The sequence below is a fragment of the Sapajus apella genome, unplaced genomic scaffold, assembly GCF_009761245.1.
Source record: "Sapajus apella isolate SASKATOON/1434 unplaced genomic scaffold, GSC_monkey_1.0 scaffold4, whole genome shotgun sequence".
In the NCBI taxonomy this organism is placed as follows: Eukaryota; Metazoa; Chordata; class Mammalia; order Primates; family Cebidae; genus Sapajus; species Sapajus apella.
The window spans coordinates 23,245,481-23,271,014 of NW_022436944.1; the positions used below are offsets into that span (position 1 = coordinate 23,245,481).

A 25,534-nucleotide genomic window follows, 5' to 3' on the forward strand; every position below is an offset into this window, starting at 1 on the left:
TTGAACACAGCCAATGAGATAAAAATCTCCTTTAAAGCACTTTTGTGTTTTTAAAAACCATCCTGAAATCTGCTTTATTGAAGATTTTTTTAAAAGTATTTCTCCATGTTTTATTTCTCTAGGAAAAGCCGCTTGAAGAAAATGCTTCCCCGTCATGAAAAATGACCATTGATAAGATGCAAGGGAAATTGGTTATGAAATGCAGACTTCATATAACAAATTTAGTAAATACTTGTTCTACCTTATTTTTACTGGAAATTAGGATGGTAGGCTTGGGCAGAAGAGAAGGGGCTGGTAGGTTAAGACATTTTAATATTGTAGGGGCAAAATCATCTTTTATTCATCTTTATAATAACTCCTACAAGTCCTAGAGCAATGCCTTAGGTGTCTGCGGCGTGAACACACAATAAGGGAGTAATAGAGCAAGGGGGTGGAGTTTTCTCTTATTTTCAGTGTGGATAATGAAATGAGAGCCAGTTCAGGACGATAAGGCTCATCTTTCTAATGTTCCTTGGTTTGAGTATTCCTGAGGCTGCTTCTTCCTTCCTTCTGCCTCCTCTCTTCTTTCTTCTCTCACAAACCTCATGCTATCAACTGTATGCTATGCAGGTGCTCCGTGAGAGTTATGTTGAATGCTCTGCAAAGACAGGGACATCACAGCATTTAGTGTGATGTTCCTTACTGTGACACTTTAAAATGTTGGTAACTGACTATGTAAACTCGGAGGATCCTTTTCTTCTTAACTCCAGGGGAGCTTGTGAACTTGGAGAAAGTTGGGCTACAATTCTGAAAGTGTTTGGCTTTTCTAGAGGAAAAGAGGTAGAGACTAGCACAGAGCCTCTGCCCTAAATAATCTCATTGTCTAGCTGGGGAGAAAAAGCCAAGATCTGTAAAGCAGCACTGAATAATATGTCTTTATAAAACTGGCCTCTAAAGTGTGTGGTTCAAACAATAAGTGTTGTCAGAATGCAAAGATTAAGGAGCCCAATGAGCACAGACTCTATCAGGGTTCTGGTGTCCACAGGTGAGACTTGAGAGGGACTTTTTAGGATAGTGAGTGCTCTAGGAATGAAGTCCATTGTCCATGTTTCTGTGGGACTTGGATGCTGTGGAGAGAAGTCAGGTTCACTAAAGCGCAGCTACACTCAGTTGTCACCCTACGTGCCCAGATGCCTAGACGTGAAGAAGCAGGGGATGCATCTAGACTAGAGTTTCTTCCTAGAGAAGGAGATGCCGCCAACTGGCAAGGGGACAGATCTCAGAGAAGTGTTGTGTATGCAGGAACCTCAACCTGGGGCCGGAGCTGTTTGCACACGGACTGGGTGGGAATCCCTTTGCTGGCGCAGGCTGGCTTCTATTTTCCCTCCTCAAGGAGGGGACTGGTTTCATGGTTTACCAACAAGAGTGGTGCTTTTGTGCTATTCATAAGCCAGTCTCCTCTTGCCTTCTGTGCACAAATGATTGGTGGTTTCTTAATCTTGTATCTTTGCGTGGTTACAAACAACCCACTCTCATTAACATTTTCTTTCTACTATCAGTCCTACTTTATCCGTCACCTACTCACACACAATATTGTGTCAGTATGCATTAATTCAACACTCCATATTTGTGTCAGCATATGGCTAAAACACTGAGTAAATGTTTCGCTATAAAAAGCATTATGAGGCTCTGTGGGTAAGCAGCCTCTGACAAATAAGGATTTTCCAGCTGCCACTACTGCAGCAAGGGTGCACAAAGGAGAGCATGGGTTTTTTTAACCAGATGTGCTAGGAGGCTGAGGTTTTCCCACTGGCTCTTACCATCTGGCAAGATGTTGTTTCTTCTCAACCCTTGGAGGGCTGAAGCCTTTTGGCAAGTGTGTTAATTTGGGTCCTCCAAGAAGCAGATGCTAGAAAGAGATTCGTTGTACAAAAGGTTTTCTTTCCTTTGAGAGAATGTGGGAAGTAAGCCTGCGGATGTCAGGGCAACTGTCAGATTTTGATGCAGGCCCAATCCTGTGAAGAGAAGAAAGGAAGGAAAGCTGGGTAGGAAATCTTCAGGCTGTGGTGTCATTCTAAGAAAAGTTTGGCAAGATTAACAATGGGCCCTTCAGCCATGGTTGCCCTTCAGAGGCATCCCCATCTCCCTGCCTTAGTATCCCTGCTGTGTTCAGTCACTGGCTAGGAGCCTGACCTCGGCGTGAAAGTCACTCAGTGTGGATTTCAGAGCACAGAAGCTGAGACCATTGGTCAATTCCCTCCTCAGAGTGGGAGATCTACCTAAGAGACACATTTTCATGAATATTACATCTGCTCACCTCTGGCAGCAAGCAGCTTCCTCCGTTCACTTCAGTGTGCTTCTTCTCTAAGGATGAGGCTAGAGCTGGTGCAGGGGGACAGGCAAGGACATTTAGGTTTGGATGCCTTGTGTGAATTTAACTACACTGGGCACTAAGGCAGTCACTATTATGCCCAAGACTTGCTTTCTCTGCTTGGGAAGTAATAGTGAACACTTTGTGTTTATTTCTTGTTATTTCATTGAAAGCATTTTGTAAAAAAAAAAAAAAAAAAATGGGTCACCCACTGGGAATTTCAAATGACATTAATATGGGTTCTTTCCATTTAGGCCCCATGCAGATAGTATCTTGTACTTTGCTTCTTTGTAGAAGTAGAAAGATCAGTAATGGTGTCACTCATGGTACTTGCTGAATAACTTTTAGGAACTGAATCCTTTCGAGGCAAAGTGTGTTGAAAAAATGATGTTCTTCTGCAAGCACCCTAAAACCACTTTGAGTGTACATGACCTGTCTTCCCTTCTTGCTCCTGACTAGTTTTATTGTCGCCATTCAGCACTGAGCATGGAAGGTTGCCTACTGTGCTGTGGTAGAGCAAGCACCCAGTGAGGGTTACATGTCTGTCACTTATTTCCCTTGGCCCCGGAGATTAGATTACAAATTTTCTAACTATTCTAGAAGAGTCAGTCAAACACGGGAGCAGGAATAATAAAATAAAAATATTCTTGAAAGGAATCTGTTTGCATTCTCATCTCTCACTCTGATTAGTTCTCACATTGTTGCCAAAGTGATAGTTCTTACAAGAAGTGATTGTTTTACTCTGCGCCTAAAACATTTCAATAGTTCTACTTTACCACTGAGTCAAAAATCAAAACCTCTCAGCATGACGGAGGGATCCTCTTTCTGACCTGGCCCTGCCTGTGGTCTAGGTCTAGATTCTCTGTCTCTTTCTCTATATTTATTCTCTCTTTAAACCACAAGTGACTTTCTAAATGTACCAGATTTCTTATGTCTTTCAGCCTTTATGCATTGTGTTAGTAAGGTTGTCACTAGTGATTTCTTACACAGTACCCCAACGTAGCAGTGATTTTAGAAGTTACTTTTTATTCACATACCAGTCCAATGCAGGGATTGCTTGTTGGTGGATTATTTTCCTCCACTTAGGAACCCAGGCTTTTCAGTCCTTTGGCACCATCTATATTTACAACCTTTGATTCCTTCTCACCCAGCTGATAGATGGGAAGAGAAGAAAACTCACCTATATCCTCCATGCTGTGGCCTGGAAGTGACACACTCCACTTTTGCTAATATTCCATTGGTGAGAACCAGAGTGGAATATTAGCAAAAAAAAATTGTGCTGATCTGTGTACCCGAAGCACTCCCAGGGGAATTCCATTTCCTAACTGATTAGAGGACTCAGTGTCTATCACAGAGCAAAGAAGTATTTGGATGGATAGGAGGAGTGAGGTATCTTTTCTCTCCAAAATTGGTAGGTCCATTAGGAAGAAAAAAATGGGAAGATACGCTGAGTCTTCAAGCAATGGTACTCACTATAAATGTTTTAACACTATATTGTGTTGAACTGATATCCATGCAAGAGTGAACACTTAACCAGGAAATAACCTAACACATTCTCCTGCCACTTTTGAAGGTTCCAAATTATATAAGTTTCCAATAGTGACATTTTACTTTGCCTTCCTCCAGTACCATTATTTATTCTTTTTTTTTAGGCCTCATAATGGGACTAATTTTACGATATGCTACAGCACCAACTGATGTTGAAAGTGGAACTGTCTATGACTGTGTAAAACTAACCTTCAGTCCATCAACTCTGCTGGTTAATATCACTGACCAAGTTTATGAATATAAATACAAAAGAGAAATAAGTCAGCACAACATCAATCCTCATCAAGGCAATCCTATACTTGAAAAGGTAAGGATCCTGTATGGTCGTATATTTTTGTCTTACAGTATAAATAATTGCATTTGAGCCTTTCTACTTTAGATATAGTGCATTCACACACACATATGTGCCTTTTTTAACATCACACGATTGAAGATGTTCATTGACTAAGGAGTCAAACCCTGAGTTATACTCTTATTACAAGTGATTTCTTACACAGTACCCCAACGTAGCAGTGACTTTAGAAGTTACTTTTTATTCACATACCAGTCCAATGCAGGGGTTGTCTGTATTTTTTTTTTCCTAGAGGTTGGGAAAGAAAGATTTCCTTTGTTCTTTTTCTACAAACCACAGTTATATTTGGTTAAAGGAAAAGAACATTTAACAACTCTGCCTGTCCTGATGCTTGATTCAAGTTTTCACACATGTGTTTGCGTCATCGTTGTATATATTGCCAGCTGAATGTGCAGTTCAAATCTTTCTTAAGCCAAAGGGAAAATGGAGTGGAATAAAATGTTTTCACTTGCAATCCTTGACATAGGATGACTGGCTTCTGCTACCAATGCAAAACACTGGCCACTTGGCTATTTATAAATACACTGACATGCAGTCAGTCTCAAGAAATCGTGACTCTATCAGTTTGGTTAAGGAATCTTAGGTAGAAAAAAACACTGTGAAATGACTCATCCTTTAAAAATAGTTTCATGATTGCAAATTTGTGAACTACTTCAGTTACTGAAAGGAAAACTTTCTTCCGCTTTCAGGAATCTGGGTCAGAAATCAGGTGAGGTTACCTTTTGTGGTGCCTTGTACACCCCGGGTCAGTCTTTGGAATAAGTGACATACTGTTTAACAAGTCTGTACTAAGAACCAGCATCTCACACCAATTACTTGAGATTTTTTTCAGGTCAGAACTGAGAATTTTCTGATATTATGGAATCCATCATTTCACTTTTATCCCATATGTACTTCGTTTTTATGTTAAAACACATCTTTTTTTTTTTTTTCCATTTTAAGAAGTTTGGGGCAGTAGGGTAGGCAGTTGGTCTGCCATTTTCCCTTAGTCAAGGTGACTAATTTATAGTAATTGTTTTCATACTATCTTCTACTAGCACATTTTTAAATTAGCTTCCTCATAGCACTTGGTGAGGGCTCAGGAAAGTCAAACTAATTATAATATTAGCCTAAATCAGACTCAGGAAAGTGAATTAAAGCACACGGAAAGCAAATTAGATAATGTATTTCTGAAATAAACAGGAGCAACTTCTAGATCTGCCACTGCTTTGGGATTAACTGTTTTGGATTATCTCTTCCATGTGTTTCTTTTTGTTTACACAATAATAAAAATGATCTCTTTTAAAATAATTTTTTTTTAACTTGCTAGCAACATAGGATTTAAATAAAGATACACTCTTGAGTTTTACCTTTGATTAGTACCTGGACACAAATGAAGTGATTTCTCTCCTCACTCTCTTACACATTTTTATCTGCATTTCTATACAGCACTATTTCTTCAAACAGGTTGACACTTCCCCTCCCACCAAATGCTGATAATTATCCTTGCTGCTTAGCAATTATGTTCTTGAACAGAATTGCCAATAAGCACCTGATCAGAAATTTGTTACTGAATTATTGACACATTTATTCCTTCATCAGCATCCAGAGTCAAATGTTTGCTTTTGAAAAATTAAGTCAAGAGATAGAGAGAATATCTGAGTTGCTGGAGCCCCCTTGGTGTTTTCAGTGGCTGCATTATACGTTCTACAAGTTCGGTACATATAACGTTTACTTGACCTTGAATGGCTCAAGTAGTTTCTAGGTGAACTTGTCAATCATGGCATCTGGAGATGGCAATAGGTGACTCAGCAACCTAAGTCCTCCTCTCATTGCTGGTATAGAAAGGGATGTCTATTGATACACTTACTATATTACATAGCTTTAAGGGGCAAAGATTTTGTTTATAAATGTCTGGAGTATGTCATAATACACATTTGTTGCTTATGTGCCAATGCTGGGGGACACTAGTTAACCTGCAAAACTGAACAACCTATAGCCTATCTTCCTTACTTGGAATTCTCCTTTGGGAGGCTTATAAGGACTTGAGTAATGGTTAAAAAAACTTAGGATTAGACAGATCTGCCATCCCTCTTCGGTAAGTTTCTTAAGCTTCCTAATCCTCAACTTTCTTACTTGTGAAGTGGGGAGCTTAAAACCTGTTCTGCAGGATGGTTTTAATGTTTAAATGAGATGATGTATATAAAGTGCCTGGCTAACTTGGGACCTTCACATTGCACTGTGATTACTGCCACCACTGCTGCTACCAGTACTAGTGCCACTGCACTACCACTGCCAACATCATTGCCGCTTCCACTACCTCCAAAAATAATGCCACCGCTGCTACTATTAGGTAAAGTTTGAATGCTTAATATATGCCAGGAATTAATAAAATGTGTATTTGTTTTATTAATTTATTTAACATTCATTTGGGGAGATAAGACCAATGCATGATAGATACTGGTATGTAATTCAGTCCTAAGTTGTATCATATGAATGATGAGGACTATGAAACTTCACAGATTAGTTGTCACAGATACTTGAGCTTGTTACATAGGCTTATTGGGGAGGTGGCACTTGAGAAGGGCTTTGGGTAGGCAGTGAGAATTGAACTCAGAAAGGCTGTCAGGGCAGGGTGGATTGGAAGGTGAGGTTAGCAGTGAGTGAGTGTCTAGGTAAGAACTGAAGAGGGCTTCATGAAAGTCCTGGATGCTTTGGACCATCAGAGCCTGCTTGATTTGTAGAAGTAGTGTGAGGAGAAGAGTCTAAGATTCCAGGATTTTAAGCCTGGATGAAAGAAGATGTTTGTAGGGTAAAAGTTTGGGGAAGACAGAAGGTTTGAGGAAGGGGTGGGTGAAAATGCCCTGAATCTGCATATTGGTATCACGTAATTTAGAGCAAGAAAGAGACCTGACCCCATTAAATTGAATCTCATCACTTTATGGATGGGCAAAACAAGAAATTAAGCACTAAAATCAATTTAAGTCAGTGGTTCCCAAACTGTCTGCACTTTGGAATCATTGGGAAGCTTCTAAACATACTGATGACTGTGTTCTGCTTCTGGGTTTGTGGTTTGACTGACTTAGGGGGTAGCAAGATGTGTGGAATTTTTTGAAGATCACCAAGGTGATTCTAAGGGAAAATGAGTTGGAGATTTAAGTCCTACTTCAAGTCCTGGGGAAATGGTGAGGAGACAGATGCCACTTTTGTTCTTCTTTACGTCACATCCACTGCTGCAGATGTACCAGTCCCTTTTATTTTGTTCATTCAACGCACCAAGAGCTTCCTTGCTTCAGGACCTCTGCCCCTGTCATTCTTTTCACCTAAAGTGGCCTCACTTCTACTCTTTGAATATCAGCCTCCTTCACATCCCTAGAGTTTTGACTTGAAATACCATCCTTCAGAGAGGGCTTGCCCCTGCCATTTTCTCATGCTGTGTCCTCCCTCCCTTCTCTCTCTGTCTCTTTCTCTCTCTCTCTCTCTCTCTCTCTGTCTCTCCCCCCCCCCGTGTGTGTGTGTGTGTGTGTGTGTGTGTGTGTGTGTGTGTGTGTGTGTTGGGGGGGGCTGTCTCTTTCTCTCTTATTTCATAGTAATTGACACCATCTGAAATTATACATGTATTTGCTTGCTTTTTGTTTATCAGCATTCTTACATTGGTTATTGTTCACTAGACTACAAACTTCACAAAGGCAAGGACTATACCTCTTTTATTGACCAATGTATCCCCAAAGCCTATCCTGGTGCTCTGTGCCTCATAACTGCTAATAGTGAATGCATGAATAGATAATTGAATGAATCTAAGATCTTGGCAGAGCACATATGGCTGGAGAAATGTACAGTATTTGGAAAATATCATCATTCTTGGAGTTGGTAGAATTGTAGTGTCCTGGATGCTTAATGCTTACAGATACTTGAGACATTCTTTAATCTTAGCTGTACATATACGGATGATACATTAATGTCCAGAGAAAATACATGGCAAGTCCAGGGTCCCACTACTGATTAGAGCAGAGATAGAACTTGGACTATAGCACTTAATTCTGAGTCCTGAGTAAATTGTTTTACCCTACACTAGTGGACAGGCTCTCTGGAAGCCCTCATGGACAGAGAAGGGCAGGGCACCTCGGGCTGAGACCTAGGGAGTTTCACAGTTAGACAGGCAGAAGATGACCAGAGCTGGAAAGAGTGCAGGGAGGTCAGAGTTGAGGAAGAGGTCCAGCTCAGCAGTCACAGAAGCCATAAGTGTGGTTCCACACTGGGTCCTTTTCCTTTGTGATATATTTTACAGGGAGTATTTGGCTTTTGTTTCTAAACATTACATGATTTGAAAATGGGTTTTACTGTTAGAAAAATGTTGTTTCGCATCTTGCATGAAATTTCTGACTTCAAGATTTGGAGAGGCTGGAACGAATTATTGTGCTGTGTAATTGCCTCTTAGAAGATTTTATAAGAGCACGTGTATTTCTGGGATGCTTAGGCATTGATGTGCTTAGAGACAGAACTGGCCTGATGGCTCTGCGAGTTCTTTCCAATAGGAAGGTATGAAACTGGAACATGAGAGCTGTTGGCATTTATGTAACAGCAGCGTACTGTGATTTTATGCTACGTGTAAACATATAAAAATTTCAGGAAACACCACATGCCAAATTTGTTTTGTTCATGCTCAACACAGATAAAAGTGTAGAAAAGAAAAAAAATATTTTCACTTAAAGATTGGTAAAAATAGTATTCTTCTGTATATTATCAGCAGATGATATACTCAGAACAACCTTCTGAGTGGATAAAACTAGACTGTGTTGCTCTGTATCTATTCAGCTAATGTTTCTAACACTATTTGTCAAATTGTTCTGTGTATACAAGATACCTGCACTGGTTTTAACCCTTTAGGGCCTATATCCTATTACATGATGGCTTTGCAAACATTAATTTGTTATGTAATACTTAGGAATACCAAAATGTCTACCAAATATTCCTGAATTTTATGTCAACAGGAAGTTCCAAACCTGCTCTTGAAGAGATGATAAAAGAACTTTCTCTCTCATGCTTTCATTCATTTATTCTTTCAATACAAATGAACTGAGCCCCGTCAATTTCAATTCTGAAATAAGATGTGGTCTCAAGGCGTTTAGTAGTAAATCAGAGAAAAACACAACACATGAATAAATGAATGAGTAACACTAAAGGCAGATTTCTAAGGAGTGGGACAAGAACCACGGGCACCCAGAACAGGACAATATGGTCTCTTATTAGGAGTAATAGGAAAGATTTCAAAGAAGGGCAGTTGACCGACTCTGGTGATAGGGGTGTGTGTGGTGTGTGGGGATGGGGAGGCATTCCATGCAGAGGGAAAAGCTTGATATCAATGTGGGAAAAGGGGGTAGATAGCATTCCAGGAAAGAAAAAGCATTTCTATTGTGTTGAAGTGTGGAAGACCAGTGAAACTTATGGCTGAAAATGAAGGCAGACCTTGATTTCGGAGCCCCTGAATGCCAGGCTGAGTAATGCCCACTCTGTTTGTAGTCAGAGGAACAGTGTAATGTTGACAAAAGCAAAGGCATAGTGTGCCTGCTGTGTACAGGATAAAGAGTGAAGTCAACGAGACAGATGAAGTCTAGACTTGGATGGCAACCAAGAGGTAGATACAAGAAAAACAAGGAAGGAAGGCTGTGAAGAGCTTGGCCCAACTAGTCAGAAGAGGAAAAACAGCTTCCTCTGCTACCCTGGTCGTGTGGGAAGTGTGGTGAGGCAGAAATGTGGAAGTTAAAAGTTAGAAGAAGGAATTGATTTGTAGAAGAAAATCAGAAATGACAAACATGGTGGGGGTTTTTTGTTTTTTTTTTTTTGGTTGTTTGTTTTTTGAGATGAAGTCTTGCTCTGTCGCCCAGGCTGCAGTACAGTGGCACGATCCCAGCTCACTGCAATCTGTATCTCCTAGGTTTAAGCAGTTCTTGTGCCCTAGCCTCCTAAGTAACTGGGACTACAGATATGTGCTACCACGCCCAGCTAATTTTTGTATTCTTAGTAGAGATAGGGTTTCATCATGTTGACCAGGCTGGTCTTGAACTCCTGACCTTAAGTGATCTGCCCACTTCAGCCTCCCAAAGTGCTGTGATTATAGGTGTGATCCGTGGTGCCGACCACAAGTATGGTTTTAAACTGATGAATGAATGAATCAATCTACCTCGTCATTGATTTCGCACATTACGTGTTTATAATACTCAGTTGGAAGAGTCAGCGGGCCAGTTGGCTGGAAAGGTATTCCGGATATAGTAATTTTTCAAAAAGTTGTTAACACAGTTAAATTTATACTTCCTGTCACTCATAAATAAGTTGCCTGTAATGTAAAAAGTCAAAGGAAACTACCCAGCAAAAATTTTGCCAACTCTTCACTTCCTGTGTGACAAGCAGATACTATTGCCTGGTAAAAGAAGTTATTTCGAAGTAAGTTACGTTGCTGAGCACTCTGTCCTATCTACTGTTTCAATAAAGAGAATTGCAAAGCTAAAAATAGGTCATCAGAGCTCATTTCAATAGTGTTGATAATACTATATATTTTAGAGATATTTTAAGGAAGCTCTTATAGAAAGAGCTAACCATAAGACTTTTAAAAGTAATTTTGTTTTTGAAGCATTAAATAAATACATTAATTTTGCTTTGTAGATTTAAATAAATAAAGTCATTTTTTTCCTCACCATCTAACTTTTTCCTAATGGTAATTCTGATTTTTCAGCATTGAGAGTTTCAATTCTTATATATTTGTTTGTAAACTACTTTTGCATTTTCTGGTTTTTTCCTTTACTTGAGCTTCAATAAGGCCAGAGGCAAAGCTCTTCCTATAACAGGAATGGCTTGTGCAGAAAGAGTCAATGGGCCGTGAGATAAATATGTACTGTTAACACTAGGACACTCTTGGGGAGGATAAAGAAAGGACTGAAAAGAAATATTAACAATAAAAACTTTTCTAGGCACACCAAGAGAAAGCAAGCTTCATGATGATAAATCAGCACTGTGGCTTTGGAAAAGCATTTGTAGGATATTATCAATTATACTTCCTCTCCACGGAGAATAGGGCTTCAAGATTTGTGTTTCTCTATCATGACAAGTCTTGGCTCTTACCACATGAGATGATTCCAGATAATCTTAAGTTTGGCAGTAAATGGGATGAGGCTGTTTGGGCAGACTTAGCTGCTTTCCTCCTAAACCTTATTTAAGAGATCTGCTGTTAGTAAAGAAACTAAAAATTTATTTGCTTTAGCTGTTTTTTTCCACTTTCATTCAACTTTCCTGGCAAAATGTTGGCCTGTGAGATGACCTCAGAAATGTATTTAAAGACTCTAAAAATTCCACATGGTTTTAATTTAGTCACTGAACAACACAGATTTTCTTCATTCCTTTAGTCATTTAAAAAATATTTACGTCTTGAGCACTTGCCATTCACCAGGCATTTGTTTTAGGTGCTGCAAGCATGGCAGTGAACAAAACAAAGTCCCTGTGCTCGTGGAGTTTAGCTTCTTAGAGGGGGATAGGCAAAGGAAGTTCAGCACAAGCATTCGTGATCCAGAGCCAAGTGCAGGCAAGTGCTGTGAAGAAAAGTTAGCAGAATGAGAGGATTCGGAATGAAGGGCCTTTAGACACGCCCTGCAGAGAGGGGGCTCACTGAGGTGAAGTTGGAGCTGAGACCTAAATGAAGTGGGGCTATGCCATGCAGAAATTTGGAAGAAGAGAATTTCAAAGCAGAGGACAAAACTAAATAACAGTAAGTGCCCGCTGCTTTCTGGAAGGCTTTTTTTGTTGTTGTTGCCAGATCTTTGCCATTTTATTCATGAATATTCCAAGATCATTTAGTCTATATAAAAAGTTTTAGAAATTATATAGCTGTTGCGGTAGAGAAGGGCAGAGAAGTAGAGAGGGGTCAACTTGGAATAGGGGTTGAATCTTGAAACACAGGGGCACTCTGCTTCTAGGGCATGAGGTGCCATGAGGTACCATGGCCACTTTTGAAAATTTGCCTTCAGAATATATCACACAAATATTAACTTCCAAATTTTGATTATGCACCCCACCAGTAAAATACCTTTGAGCATATGTACCTAATATATGCCTTTTTATTTACAAGTCGGATATAAGTACTACTATATCAATATACTCTATACATTGTAAAGCAGCTATCAAACTAGAATTTTTTAAAGGAGATAAAATGAAATATAAACAGAAGTTCCAGTGTGTCCTTTGCACACCAAATCATCCTTTCCACTCTCTAGGATATGGATACCTCATCTTAGATATCAATATAACATCTTATATTTTTTAAAATTTTATTGTAACTATTAAATTTTTTATAACATCTGTCTTTAAAAATTCCACTCTTTTCTGAAATCTTTTTTTTTAATTTTAATTTTTTTGAGTACATAGCAGAGACATATATTTATGGGTTACATGAGATGTTTTGATACAGCCATGCAATGTGAAATAATCACATAATAGAGTATGGGATAGCCATCCCCTCATGCATTTATTCTTCTCTTTTCTGAAATCTTAAATTCTGTATTCTGAGTCTTGCAGCACCAGTATGCATGGGCTGCTGGTTGGACATGAGGATGTTTTAGGGGCTGATTAGCTCTGTGAGAACATTCCTCTTCAGCCCAAATGTCCCCATGCTACTCTACTACAGTATTAAGGTCTTTTGTGTCATAGGCCTGCAGTCTCATAGCTCCACCTCTCATTCCCCTACTGCATTTTAGCTGAGTCAGAAGTTAATATTTACCTATATAATCCTTTGATTAATGTCTGTCTTCTCAATGTCACTTGTCTACAGTCTCACTAGACTGTAGGCTCCGGGAGGGCAGGGACCAGGTCTGTTTTGTGGTTACATTTATTCCACGATTCCTGGCAAATGGTGAATTCTCTGTGGACCTTTGTAAATGAGTGGATGATGTAACCACGTATCTGTCATTCTCTGCTTCTCAGTCGCTCCTTCTCACTCCTACTCTGTCCTGTCTTAATTGCTGGCTATTTTGTGACCAAGCATTTACCACAGATTCCTTCTCAGGGTAAATTATGTGTAGTCTGTGATGGTTGTTTACTATTCAGCGGGCTGATCTCCAAATAATTGTGTAGGGATGGAAGGAGGCAGAGAGAGATGCAAGGCAGGGAGGGAGGCTGAGCAAAGGACAGAAAACAGAGAGAGAGTGGAAGGGAAAACAAGAGATTTCCCATTGTACCGTAAGTCTGAGTAAATAATATTTAAAGTGGATCTTTCTATTCTTTTCCCCATTGCTTTGCTCCTTCTAAAATATTAAACTGTGGCAAGAGTGCACATTTATCATTGCTGGTCTCCAGCGAGTAGTTATTTAAAGTTCTGCCCAGCTGCGTTTCCCTGTTCTCTCCTGAGGTCATTAGGAAGCTCCTGGTTAGTAGCGGATACAGCCTGAGGTAGGCTCCGCAGACAGCCGGGCACAGGAGGGGACGGGTCGTGACGAAGCTGCACGTTCAGCTGGTTGTCTCTTGTTGCCTTTTAAGCTTGTCTGTAGTTACGAAGTCTCCCAGCTGCTCCCTTCACATCTGTTTCTGATCACAGGGCTAAGTGGGCTCTGATTTATCAAGTTCTGCCCCAGGTTGGGGTGTATGGAGCACGAATGTCCTGCAAATTCAGGTGATCATCACCTTTCTTTCTAACTGTCACGTAATGGGTTCCCAGAAGAGCAGTGGACCCTGAGGTAGAGTGTAGTGAGCAGGATGTTTGTCAAGTGCCTTGAGATTGACAACTTTCGGCAGAAGAGGAAAGAAGGTTGAGTGGGTAGAGGGAGAAATGAAGCTGAGATGCAGGCCTCACGATTGTGACTGCCTCCTTGAAAAGGTATGGAGCTAGAATGAGCCTTCAGAGTCATTCTCAGCTGAACTCAGAAGGCTAGGCTGTAAAACCCCAAATTCCTCTGCTCTTTGATGTGGGTCACTCTGGAAAGGGCATGACCTTGGGTGAGGTGGTTGTCTGCAGTCTTGGCAATCCCTGAAGAGACTGACAGGGTTCCCTGCAGCAGGGGCAACGCAGCCTTCATCTAAGGGGATCAGAGTGGCACAGCACAGTGCCAGGCATGCTGGGAAGCTTTATCTAGATTTGACTCCTGAGAAGAGTACCTAGATGATGAGTTAACACATGCAGTGGAGTGCTGGAGCAGGCTTGTCCCAGCTTCTGAGAACTGATTATTAAATATTCAACAATTTTGAGAGCCTGTTGAAAACTCGAAATGGGCCATGATAGGAGTATTTATACCATAGAAAATGGCAAATGCTACAAATCAGGGCTCGTGAGGTTTTGTTTTCGTTTTTCTCCAGAAAGATGGTTTACAAGCCCATCACTAAATACAGGCTTACGTAATTTCATTTTTAGGAGAGTTGGAAATATCTAACCACTTCACTTTACACCTTCCCAGAAAGTCCTTTCCTACTTGACAATTGTCTTGAAATTTTACTGTTAGAGCATCACATCCTCAGCTCAAACTCTGACTCCCTCTAAGGTCACATGGTGACGTGCATAAGGTTCTACAGTTAGACCTAACTGAATCCCATCTCTGCCACTCCTAGCACTGAGATCTTTGGTAGATTAATTTCTCTGAGCATTTTTTTTCTTATCAATAAAGAAGGGATTGTTGATAACTAGAGAGTTACTTTTCAGAACTAAACAGAAAAGTTATGTTTAATGTTAGGCAAGCTATAAATATTCGTCTACATCCTTTTTGCCTTCCATAATGTCTGCCCTTAATGGGCATGAATTTCCCCTTGGAGTAAGAAGTCTGAGGAGGGCATGATGAAGAAAATTTGGTGTTGCTTTTTATTATACCGTTTTTCTAAAGGGGAATGCATTTTTTAAAGTGCATTAAAAAAATACGTATCACTTTAATTTTAAATCATGCTTTCTGCTGATTTCAGCACACACAGCTCCCTGTTCGCCCCCATACCTTCAAGGGTGCCTGCTGTGACTGTGGTCCTTGATGACTCAACCCTTCCCAGGCCAGCTTCCCCAGGCCAGTTGCTCCCTGGTAAGGTCATGTGATGGGGGAAGCTGCATACACACTTCAAAGCTAAGGTCTGAAAAAGATAATGCTAACTCAAAAAAAAAAAAAAAATTGTAAGGCAAAGAAAGAAACTCTAGGATTGAAATGTTCCTGTATATCCTGAAGTGATAGAAAGCACTTTCTTTTGCCTGTTATACAAAAAAAACAAGATTAAGATCTATTCTAGATTGGAAAAAAAGAAATTATTGTTGATATGCAAGGTTTTAATTGTGTTGGATGCCTGGCTCCTGACTCCTGAGGAATGAATAGCTCTTGGTGAGATGCAGGACCAGGCCTTGTCACATGTACGTGTTATTTTCTCTTCTCCTGCTGGTATCATGTCAGTCTTAGGCTGGAGTCACATGGTTATGTCAATACCACAGCTAGTGAGGGGTGGTAGGGCAACCCCCACACGAATAGCAGGCCCACAGGGGACCAGCAGCAGCCGATCCACGTGTACAGAAAACGAGAAGGCCTAGAGTCTGGGCATCTAGGTCCAGGGAAAGGAAACCCAGGATGTAAGGTATTGACCTTAGCAAAGAGTCACAAAGATAGCAAAGATGAGTTCATGGGTCAAGAATCTTACACAAAACATAGGAGAGTTTCTAGCCATTGGTGGCTTGTTGCCATGGCAATGATCTAGAAAACTTATATGGCCTTGATGTATTTGCATCCAATGAGGACAAGTTCATCAGTTGAGTGAGTGACCTGAACCCATCTGTGAATAGGAGATGGGATGCTGAAGTTAAAAGGCCAATCTCTGGAGCCATATTACTTGGATCAAATGCCGCTTACCAGCTGTGTGATCTTAGGTAAGATAATTAACCATCCTATGCTTCAATTTCCTAACTACTTTGTAGGGCCATTGTGAATTGCAAATGAGAAAATTCATGTGAAGCACTGAGAGTCATGTCTGGCTCATAGGAAGTGCTCAAAGTATATTAACTGTTAATCAGATGCTGTTGTTATCAACAAAGCAATGGACTTGCAATTAGAAGCTATGATTTGAGTCCAGGCTTTGGTTATTTACAAGGTAGGTAACTTGGGGCAAGTAACATACCTTGTAAATAACGAAGGCCTTCACCTCTGTAAAAATGAGGTGCACATAAATCCTTAACTGAAAGGATATTGTAAAGAAAAAGATGAGACACTGTATGAAGGAAATTTTAAAACCGTTAACAGCCTTATGGAAAGATTTTTTTTATTACTTACTATTATGATTAATTGGCAAATAGTAAATGTACCCGGTTATATGTGAGAAAGTCAAATCCTAAACTTCAGCCCTGCCCAAATTATAATAACAACAGTGCATTTTCTTTTCCATGGAAATTTTTTATTTACAAAGGCTTCTCCTATTGCATTGTCTATTCAATCTCACCATTATTCCATAAGACAAACAGATATGATCCATGTTACAGACTAGGAAACCAGAGTTCTGGAAGTTTAAGTGACTTGGTCAAGTTTGACTTACAACAGAACTAGGATTAGGACCAGGGCTTCTGACTCCAAGTTCAATGTTCTTTCTACAACTCCATGCTGCCAAGTTCAATGTTTAGACATATGTAAATGTTTTGGTCATAATTCACCACTTAATTTTGTGAAACATTTACATATGTCTAAAAATGTTTAGACATATTTTCATTTTTTCATGTATAATGTTCACAGTAGGACATTTCTAACTTGTAGCATTTTAATGACTTGAAAAGTAATTATAGTTTTGTGGTATTCTATTCTCACAAATTCTCAATGATTATTTGTTATTTTTCTCTACATTGCTCTCCTGTCACTGTTTCTCTGTAATTTAGTTTTGCTTCTGTGAATTTCAATGAAAATGTATATATTTCAGTGATCCTCCATTTTTTAACTATGCACATATCTAGTTGCAGGGACTTGCTGTAGACTTCCAGTAATTTTTGAAAAGAATGAAAATAGCTGAATAGGTTTTGGACACTCAATGAGTGTTTATTGCACACCTGCTTGGTTCTGTATTAGGCCCTTTCAGATATTTTATCACACTTAAAAATCACGGCTGGGCGTGGGGTGGCTCTCACCTGTAATCCCAGCATTTGGAGAAGCCAAGGCCTGTGGATCCTTTGAGGTCAGGAGTCCAGGACCAACCTAGCCAACATGGTGAAACCCCATCTATACAAAAACTACAAAAATCAGCCTGGCATGGTGATGCATGCCTCTAATCCCAGCTAATGAGGAGGCTGAGGGAGGAGAATCACTGGATCCCAGGAGGCGGAGGTTGCAGTGAGCCAAGACCGTGCCGCTGCACTACAGCTTAGGTAACAGAGCAACTGCATCTCAAAAAAAAAAAAAGTCATAACAAGTCTGAGCCTCCAGTCTTAACTTTTTCTTATGTTCTATTTTTCAGCTTTTATTATTCTGTGATCTTTAAAAGATAATTTTAAAAATATATGTAATTTTCATTAATGATTCCATTACATTTGTAGAATAGCTTCGTAAATGGTAACTTTACATGAAGTTCATTTAGGATGACAGGAAAGTGTTTTATCTGAAAGAATTAAAATGATCTCACAATATTATATAACCACTATAAATTTTGTAAATTTCCATCCAGTCATTTTACATATATATTTTTTCTGTGTAGCTTAAATCAGATGGTCTCTAAAGCTTTGTAACTTGATTTACTTACTTGTTATCATAACCTAAACCTTCTCTCAGGCTTTTAAAAATTAAATGTAATAGATGAAAATGTGCTCGATTTTTTAGTTGTTTCTAAATTTTCACTAATATAAATAATGCTTCAGTGAATACCTACCTGTATAAAACTTTTCCTATATTTTGAAACATTAAATAGGCTATTAAACATTAAATGGCTATCAGATAACAGATGTAAAATATTTATTAGAATAAATATCTTCTGGGTCTTTGAAACAGCACTGGACAATGGCAGAAGAGCCAACTGAAGTAAACGGGAAAAGGATTAATTACCAAATACCTATGAATTTTCCTGGGACAATTGGCTATCAACATGGCATAAAAAGAATTAGATCCCTATCTCACATCATATCACAATAAATATGAGGTAGACTAGAGACCTAAGCAAAAATCAAACTATACAACTTTAGGAGAAAATATGACATCAGGATAGGAAAACATTTTTTAAAGATATCACCAAAGCACAAATAATAAAGTAAAAATGGAATACATTTTACTACACTGAAATAAACTTTTGCGTGAAAAAGACACCATCAACAAAGTTAAAAGACAAAGTTTAAAAGCTTAAGGAGATCACGAGAATAGAATAATGTATTTGAAATCTAAATAAAGCAGAATAGTAACCAGATTATATTAAGAACTAATCATTAAGAAAACTAATACTGAGTAAAAGAGATCAGAAAATTCACTAAGGAGATACCACAAAGGCCAATAAATGGGGAATACATGTTCTTTTAATTAGTAGGGAAAAAATTTTAGGTAAATTATCATGTGATATCATTTCATACTTAACAGATCGCCATAAATTAGGCATTTGTCAATACTAAGTATTGGCTAAAATCTGGGGAAATACTCTTACACTTTACTGTGGGAGTGTAAATTGGTGTAGCCACTTTAATTTTAGTGATACCTACTAAAGTTGAAGATTTATGTACCTCATATCCCAGCAGGCCCACTTCTATATTTTTCACTTCTGGAGAAACTCCCATGTATAGGCAGACTTAAGTACAAGAACATACAATGTAGCATTTTTAGTAATGGTAACAAGAGAACGGAAAAAATCAAATCATGATATATCCATCCAATAGAACATTACACAGCAGTTTAAGTGAATGGATGAGAGTCACTCCTATATTAATATAGATAAATCTCAAAAACTATGTTGAATGCAAAAGGCAAGAGGATGCCTTTTATATTCAATAAATGTAAAAGGGTATTTATGATAAAATTTTAAAATACACAAATATAAAAAAATAAATAAAATTAGCTGATTGTGGTGGTACGCCCCTGGGGTCCTAACTATGTGGGAGGCTTAGATGGAAGGATCACTTGAGTCCAGGAGTTCCAGGTTATAAAGAGCTACGATGGTACCACTATACTCCAGCCTGGATGGCAAAGCAAGACCCTGGCTCAAATATAATAAGGTAAAAATACACAATAATAATTATGGTTTATGACTACACACATATGAAATTTGTAAATATAGTAATGGAAGGAAGGGGCACTGACTTCAGGGCCTTGATTACTTCTGGGACTGGGGGAGAAGAAAGAGTAACTTCAGCTCTGGCATATCACTTAAAACTTGTTTGAGGTGAAGTTAAGCACATACGTATAATAAGAGAAAAACATCTCTGGTTTAGAATTTCCAAGCTCGCTGCTGCCTCAGAACAAGTTGGACCTTACACATGTCTCTCCATCTCTCTGGAGGATATTAGGTCCAGGTTTTAAACCATTTTTGTTTGTTTGTTTAGCAAAAAGCGCTTCATTCAAAGAAAATCTAACAATAAAAGGGCTTCACAGTATGTCATACAGGTGAGGTTGAAACTGCTCAGGCAGGAACGGGGATGGGGCAGCTGTCCCTACCTTCCATTACCACCACTCTTCTCTGCAACTAGGTGGCCTCTAAGGCAGCTTCTCCCTTTAATGGCCTAGCTGTCAATGGCACTGGCTGTTAGTCTGCACAAGGTATCACCCATTTCCCTGACGAGTGCCTGCCACATACCAGGGCTCTTCAGCAAACACCTGGAGATATGGAAGAATGCTTTTTACTATGAAACCATTCCCTAATTTGACTAGTCCACAGATTTGAATGTCTTGGGTAAAATTTCTCCCCATTGTATTAATTTTGCTGCTCTTATCACTTCTTTAATTTTCTTAACTTATTTTTAGCACATCTTAATTATTTTGGCCCTTACCACTCTGTCTCCTGATGTCCTCTCCTGCCTCCTTCCTTCCCTTTTCCTCCTGTTCATCCAAGAGCCATTCATCAGGTTCCTGAAAAAGCCACTGCTCAGCCTGCGCCATGAAAATGCCCAGAGCCCACTTCTCCAACCTTGCCATCACTCTCCTTTTCCTTAACCTTCCCTACCCACTTCTTGTTGTAAGTCAGAAATGATCAAAAATCACTTCCTAATTATGAAACCCAAAGGATTTCCCCTTGGTCCTTAAACTCCTTTATTCAGCAGCTGACATCAGGGTAGGGAAGGTGGAGTCAACTCCTCCCCAGCCATTCTCTTGGTCAGCCAGGCGCAAAAACAGGTCCACTTTGGGGGCTGGCATTCTTGCATCTCTTTCTGTTTATTGAATTTCAGATACATAATCAATGATTGGGGAAAGTTATATCTAAAATGCAGTACTACAGAGTTATTCTGAAAAAGTGTTTGTTGTTTATCGGAAGTTCCAGTTTCACTCCGTGTCCTCTGTTTGTATTGCTAAACCTGGCAGCCCTGCATCAGGGAGTGGCAGCTCCTTCTCATCCTCCGTCTCTCTCAAGCTTATTTCCGAGGGCGTACAGGCACCTCCAACGTAGTGAGCAGAAGCCTCCATAAGCCCTAAGCCTTTCTGACCCCTCTTGTTCCTGCCGAGTCAGCTCCTCCCTGGCCATATTCTCTCAGCCACTCACCCAGGTGCAAAAACATAGGTTCTTTGTGGAGTTTTTCATTTTTTCCTCTATTTTACCCACAAACCCTGCTAGTTCTCCCTACCATATATGCCTGGCTTATTTTAAGGAAACAAGTGTCGAGTGAGTGAATGTCTCCTGGGCTTGTTTCTTTCGTTCCATGCTATCACAGCCACTTTCATTCACACTGTCATTACCTTGTTCTCATTCTGGTAACTGCAGCCTGACAATGGTTTCCCTTCATCCAGGCCAATCTTGAGGTCTCTGCAAACTAATCTGCACAGACATCTTCTTTTATATATATATATATATATATATATATATATATATATATATGACTAGATAATACATTCACATGGCCTAATGTTCAAAAGATAAAAACCGATATGTGGAACTCTTGAAGGGTTCGTTCATTGTCATATCTTTTGCCTACCTGATGTTGTAGCCAGTGGATAAATAGACACAAGAATGAGAAAGATGGAAATCAAAAGCTATGCAGAATAATGGGGCTTGGTCTGGGGGCTGCCTTGCTCATCTTTACACCAGAATTAGAAAGACTTACATACCCAGAGAGACCCAGCTGGACAGAGTTGGCCTCCATGCTGGGCTCTGCTCTTACAAAGCTTGGGGGTGTGAGGAGGAAAGTGGGGTTTCACTCATTAAGCAGGCAAATTCCAATGTGAACAGAGGAGGAGGCTGACAGGCACACACACTTAATTCGCCTTTTCCAGCTCACCAATCAGACTAGTCACTCTCTATTCTCTAAAAAGGGGTGAATTAAAGTTGAGACCAGGATCAGGGTGTTAAAGCCTTTCTAGTACTCCCAGGCTGGTGTGCTGATGGATTACAGGTGTGTCATGAGAGATAGATCTTTTCATCCTTGGACCAAAAATAAGCAGAGCCCCAGACTTGTCCTCTTCAGCCATGAGCACCTTCATCAGAACCCTAATTTCCTTCCAATTTAGCCTCATTAACCCAATGTTATCTTTTTCTGTTTGTATCATATTGGGGAAAATTCTGGAATGTACTGCTCTAAGCAGTGGTCACTTCCTTATTTATAGATATGAAACCAGCACAAAGAACATCACCCCAGCCCTTTACTTGGTACACACAGAAAATTCTTCAGGCAAACCCCCTTCTTCCTGCCACCAAGTTCTCCCCAGCCTTCCCCAAAGCAACCACAGTTATTCTTTCTATATACAGGTGAATATTTTATGCCCTTCTTTTTTAAAAAAGTAATCACAAATCACAAGATAGGCCAAATACTTTAATAAAATACCATCAAATCTAAGCAGCTTAATGTAATAAATGTTTATTTCTTGTGTCTCAATCCAGCGTGGCTTTTTGGATCAATAACTGGGCACTGGGTTCCTCTCCTGGAGCCATTCATGGCTCCGACTTCCTTTAATCTAGTGTCTCTGTTAGTCTCTAGAGATTCACAACTGCTGCTGAATGATCTACATGAGCTGAAAAAGGAGGGAAGGAATAAAGCATGGAAAATCTGGGGGAATTTTAGGGACTAGAAAGTGATAAATATCATTTCCTTCCATATTCAGTTGGTCTGAACTCAGTCATATGGTCCCACCTCACTACAAGGAAATGTAGTCTACATGTCTGACCAGGACAAAAAGGAAATAGATGTAGTAAGGCCATAGAGATTTCTGTTACACATGCCAGGCATACCATCTGCACCTTGCTCTTTTGACTTGACAGTACATTTTAGAGCACAGTCACATTCGTTCATGGGCAAGCAGTTTCCTCAGCTTTTCTAACAGGTGCATTTTATGCATGATACCACAATTTATTTAACTAGGCTATGGTCCAATCGTGCTCAATGCTTTGTTTCTTCCATTATTTCATCTGCAATAAATACTCTTGTAATTATATTATTCCACACGTGTGTAAGCATAGCTGCAGCATAAATCCTCAGGTGAGGTATTGCTGAATCAAATGATGTAAACAGTTAGCATTTTGATAGCTATTGCCAAATTACCCTTCTTTGGAGTCATACAAATTATACTCCCAATAGCCATCTTATTATTTAATTCTGCTTGTGTAAAATATCTCAACATGTTTGAGTAAGTATAGTTAAATCCAGTGGCTCTGAAGGAGGCCCACAATCTTGCTTGTATCCTCCTCTTGGGCTTTACCTTCCCCTCCATTCCTTAGGAACCCGACATTGTCTATTTCTGTTCCCCAAGTGTTCCTTGTGCCTCTTATCCTCAAACCATTGTGTCAATATTCTCTTTCATTTAGATTCAGATCTAGTGAACTAGTAAACACTGTTTTCTTTTTTTTTTTTAAGATAGGATCTCTCTCTGTCCTCTCTCTCTTGCCCAGGCTGGAGCACAGTGGTGTGATGATGGCTCACTGCAACCTCTGCCTCCCGGGTTCACGCGATTCTCATGCCTTGGACTCCCAAGTGCCTGACTAACTTTTTTTTTCTTTCAGTGGAGACTGGATTTGCCATGTTGACCAGGGTGGTCTTGAACTCCTGGACTCAAGTGATCCGTCCACCTCGGCCTTCCAAAGTGCTGAGATTATAGGATTGAGCCACTATGCCAGGCCAGTGAACACTTCTTGAAAAATAGGGCTGGGTACCAAGCAGAACCCTTTAAATTTATTATTACATATAATCCTCAGAAGCAACTAGGAAGTAGGCATTTTCATGCCCATAGTACAAATAAGGAAACTGAGGCTCAGAGAGGTTAAGTAAATAGACCAAGATCATCTAACTAGTATGTGGTATATTTTCATTAGGTTTTCTGAGACTATTCTTTTTTCGCTCACTCTGGTGCTTCTCAAACCAAAGCATAACTTAGGGCAGAGGAAAAGAAACACACACTTGAGCTGTCTCTACATGTGACTCAAAGCTGCCTGCGCCAAGATATTTTCTTTGAAGTCTATTTAAAGTCTAAAAATACAGCTTTTAATTTCACTTTTTAACATATCTGCGTAAATTTTAATATTTTAAATTCCTTGCTACCAACTGTAACTGAAATCCCAGGAAGCTACCAGTGTTCTCTGGTTTGGGGAACTCTGGCCCACTGTCCCCAGGGCAGGGAGGAAAACATGATTCTGCATGTCAATGCCCCACAAACAGACTCTTACCCATTCTTCAAAATCCAACTCATATGCCAAAGTTTCCTGGGGGGTCAGCAAGCCCAGAACGGTGTCTCTGTCATAGAAAACTGAATTACAGCTTATCCCAGTGCCTTACACTGTGTACACAGGGTATTTCCTTTCTTGGACTATTCATGGAGTCAGTCTCTCTATAGCTTCAAGTTCTTTGCAGCAAGAAAAGGATTGTTAAATTTTTAATGAATCAAGCATTGAAGATAATTAACACGTTATTGTTAACAACTTTTACTTTTCTAAAAAAAAATCAGCAATTGCAAAATAGCAAAAGCCAACTTCTTAGTTCCAGCTTCTCTTAAACACTTCTAAATCTTGCTTAAAATGATTGTGTTAGCTTCGTGTTTCCTTGGAAAGCACACATTTCATTTGCCCATGCATGTATATCCAATTCTCAGTGATAGTCCTGTCTTATTGATTGACACTGGGTAAGCCATTAATTTCTTCTCCTGTCTCCGGAAAATGGGGATAATTGCATTTGCCAGCTACCACTTGGGAATGTTGTCAGAATTGATGAAACAATGTTTTTAAAAGACCACTTTGGAGGGAATATACTATATAAATCACCCTCCCTCACTAGGATGGTTATTTTAGTGCTTATTTATTTAATAGTTCAGTGGAACACTGATATTTCAGTTAAGTCATATTGAGTCAATGAATTCCTTAATACTCAGGCCCATAACCTTCTGATGAACTTGGAAATTAACTTGGTACATATACTTTCTACTCTTGAAAGTTTTCAAGTTGATTATCTCTGTAAGTATATGTCTGGGCCATTGTTAGCCAATACTGGTGGACATATGAGATAATATTTAAAATTTGCTGCGGATATCCTCGTGAACATATTGATGTTTTTCTCTCTCCCATATTATCTTTAAGAATTGAATTTTAATAGTTAAAACTCTCACTGCTTTCATAAGACATACATAATTTTTCCATCTCAGAGTTGCAGGTCTGTTGTCACACCTTGTGTAGTATCATAAAACATCTAAAAAGGAAATGGTATAAATTTTAAATTCTAGTAACCATCTATAAATGTACCCTGCAATTGCCACTATCCACCAGTGTTAAAGTTAAAAATTCAGTCCCTCAGCTGCACTCGCTACAGTTCAAGTGCTCAATAGCTCATGTGGCTAGTGGCCACCACATTGTATAGTACACGGAAAGAACATTTCCACCATCACGAAAAGTTCTGTTAGGCAGTGCTTGTCCATAAGATTTGTATCTTAAAAAACTAATGAAGGGCTTAAGCTGGAACATTTTTATCTTTCTGCTTTTCTCACCCATCCCTTGCTTAGATTTTTTTTTCCCTCATGTTACAATAAAATTTTTTTTAACTATTTGGGGCTTAAAAACAGCCCACCTCCAAGGCCACAATTTGAACACAAAGTCTAGAGAGAATGACACGTGGAATTCCCATCTGGAGGTTAGTACAGCAGCAGATCCAGCCATTTCTGAGAAATTGTCTGGGTTTGGAGTTACTCCCAGAACTCTGATTTAGCAGTTCCTAAGCTTACAGCAAGTCTGAAAGGAAC

The 25,534-nt window shown here is 39.5% G+C and overlaps 1 protein-coding gene across 2 annotated transcripts in view; it reads left to right on the plus strand.

Moving 5' to 3' along the window:
- The window catches only part of SLC9A9 (solute carrier family 9 member A9), a 579,933-nt gene that overhangs the window by 12,080 nt on the left and 542,319 nt on the right, over positions 1-25,534 (plus strand). For both annotated transcript variants that reach the window (XM_032258640.1, XM_032258631.1), the window contains exon 2: positions 4,003-4,205. In XM_032258640.1, the coding sequence (XP_032114531.1) occupies positions 4,003-4,205 (203 nt within the window). The remainder of the gene's footprint in view (positions 1-4,002; positions 4,206-25,534) is intronic.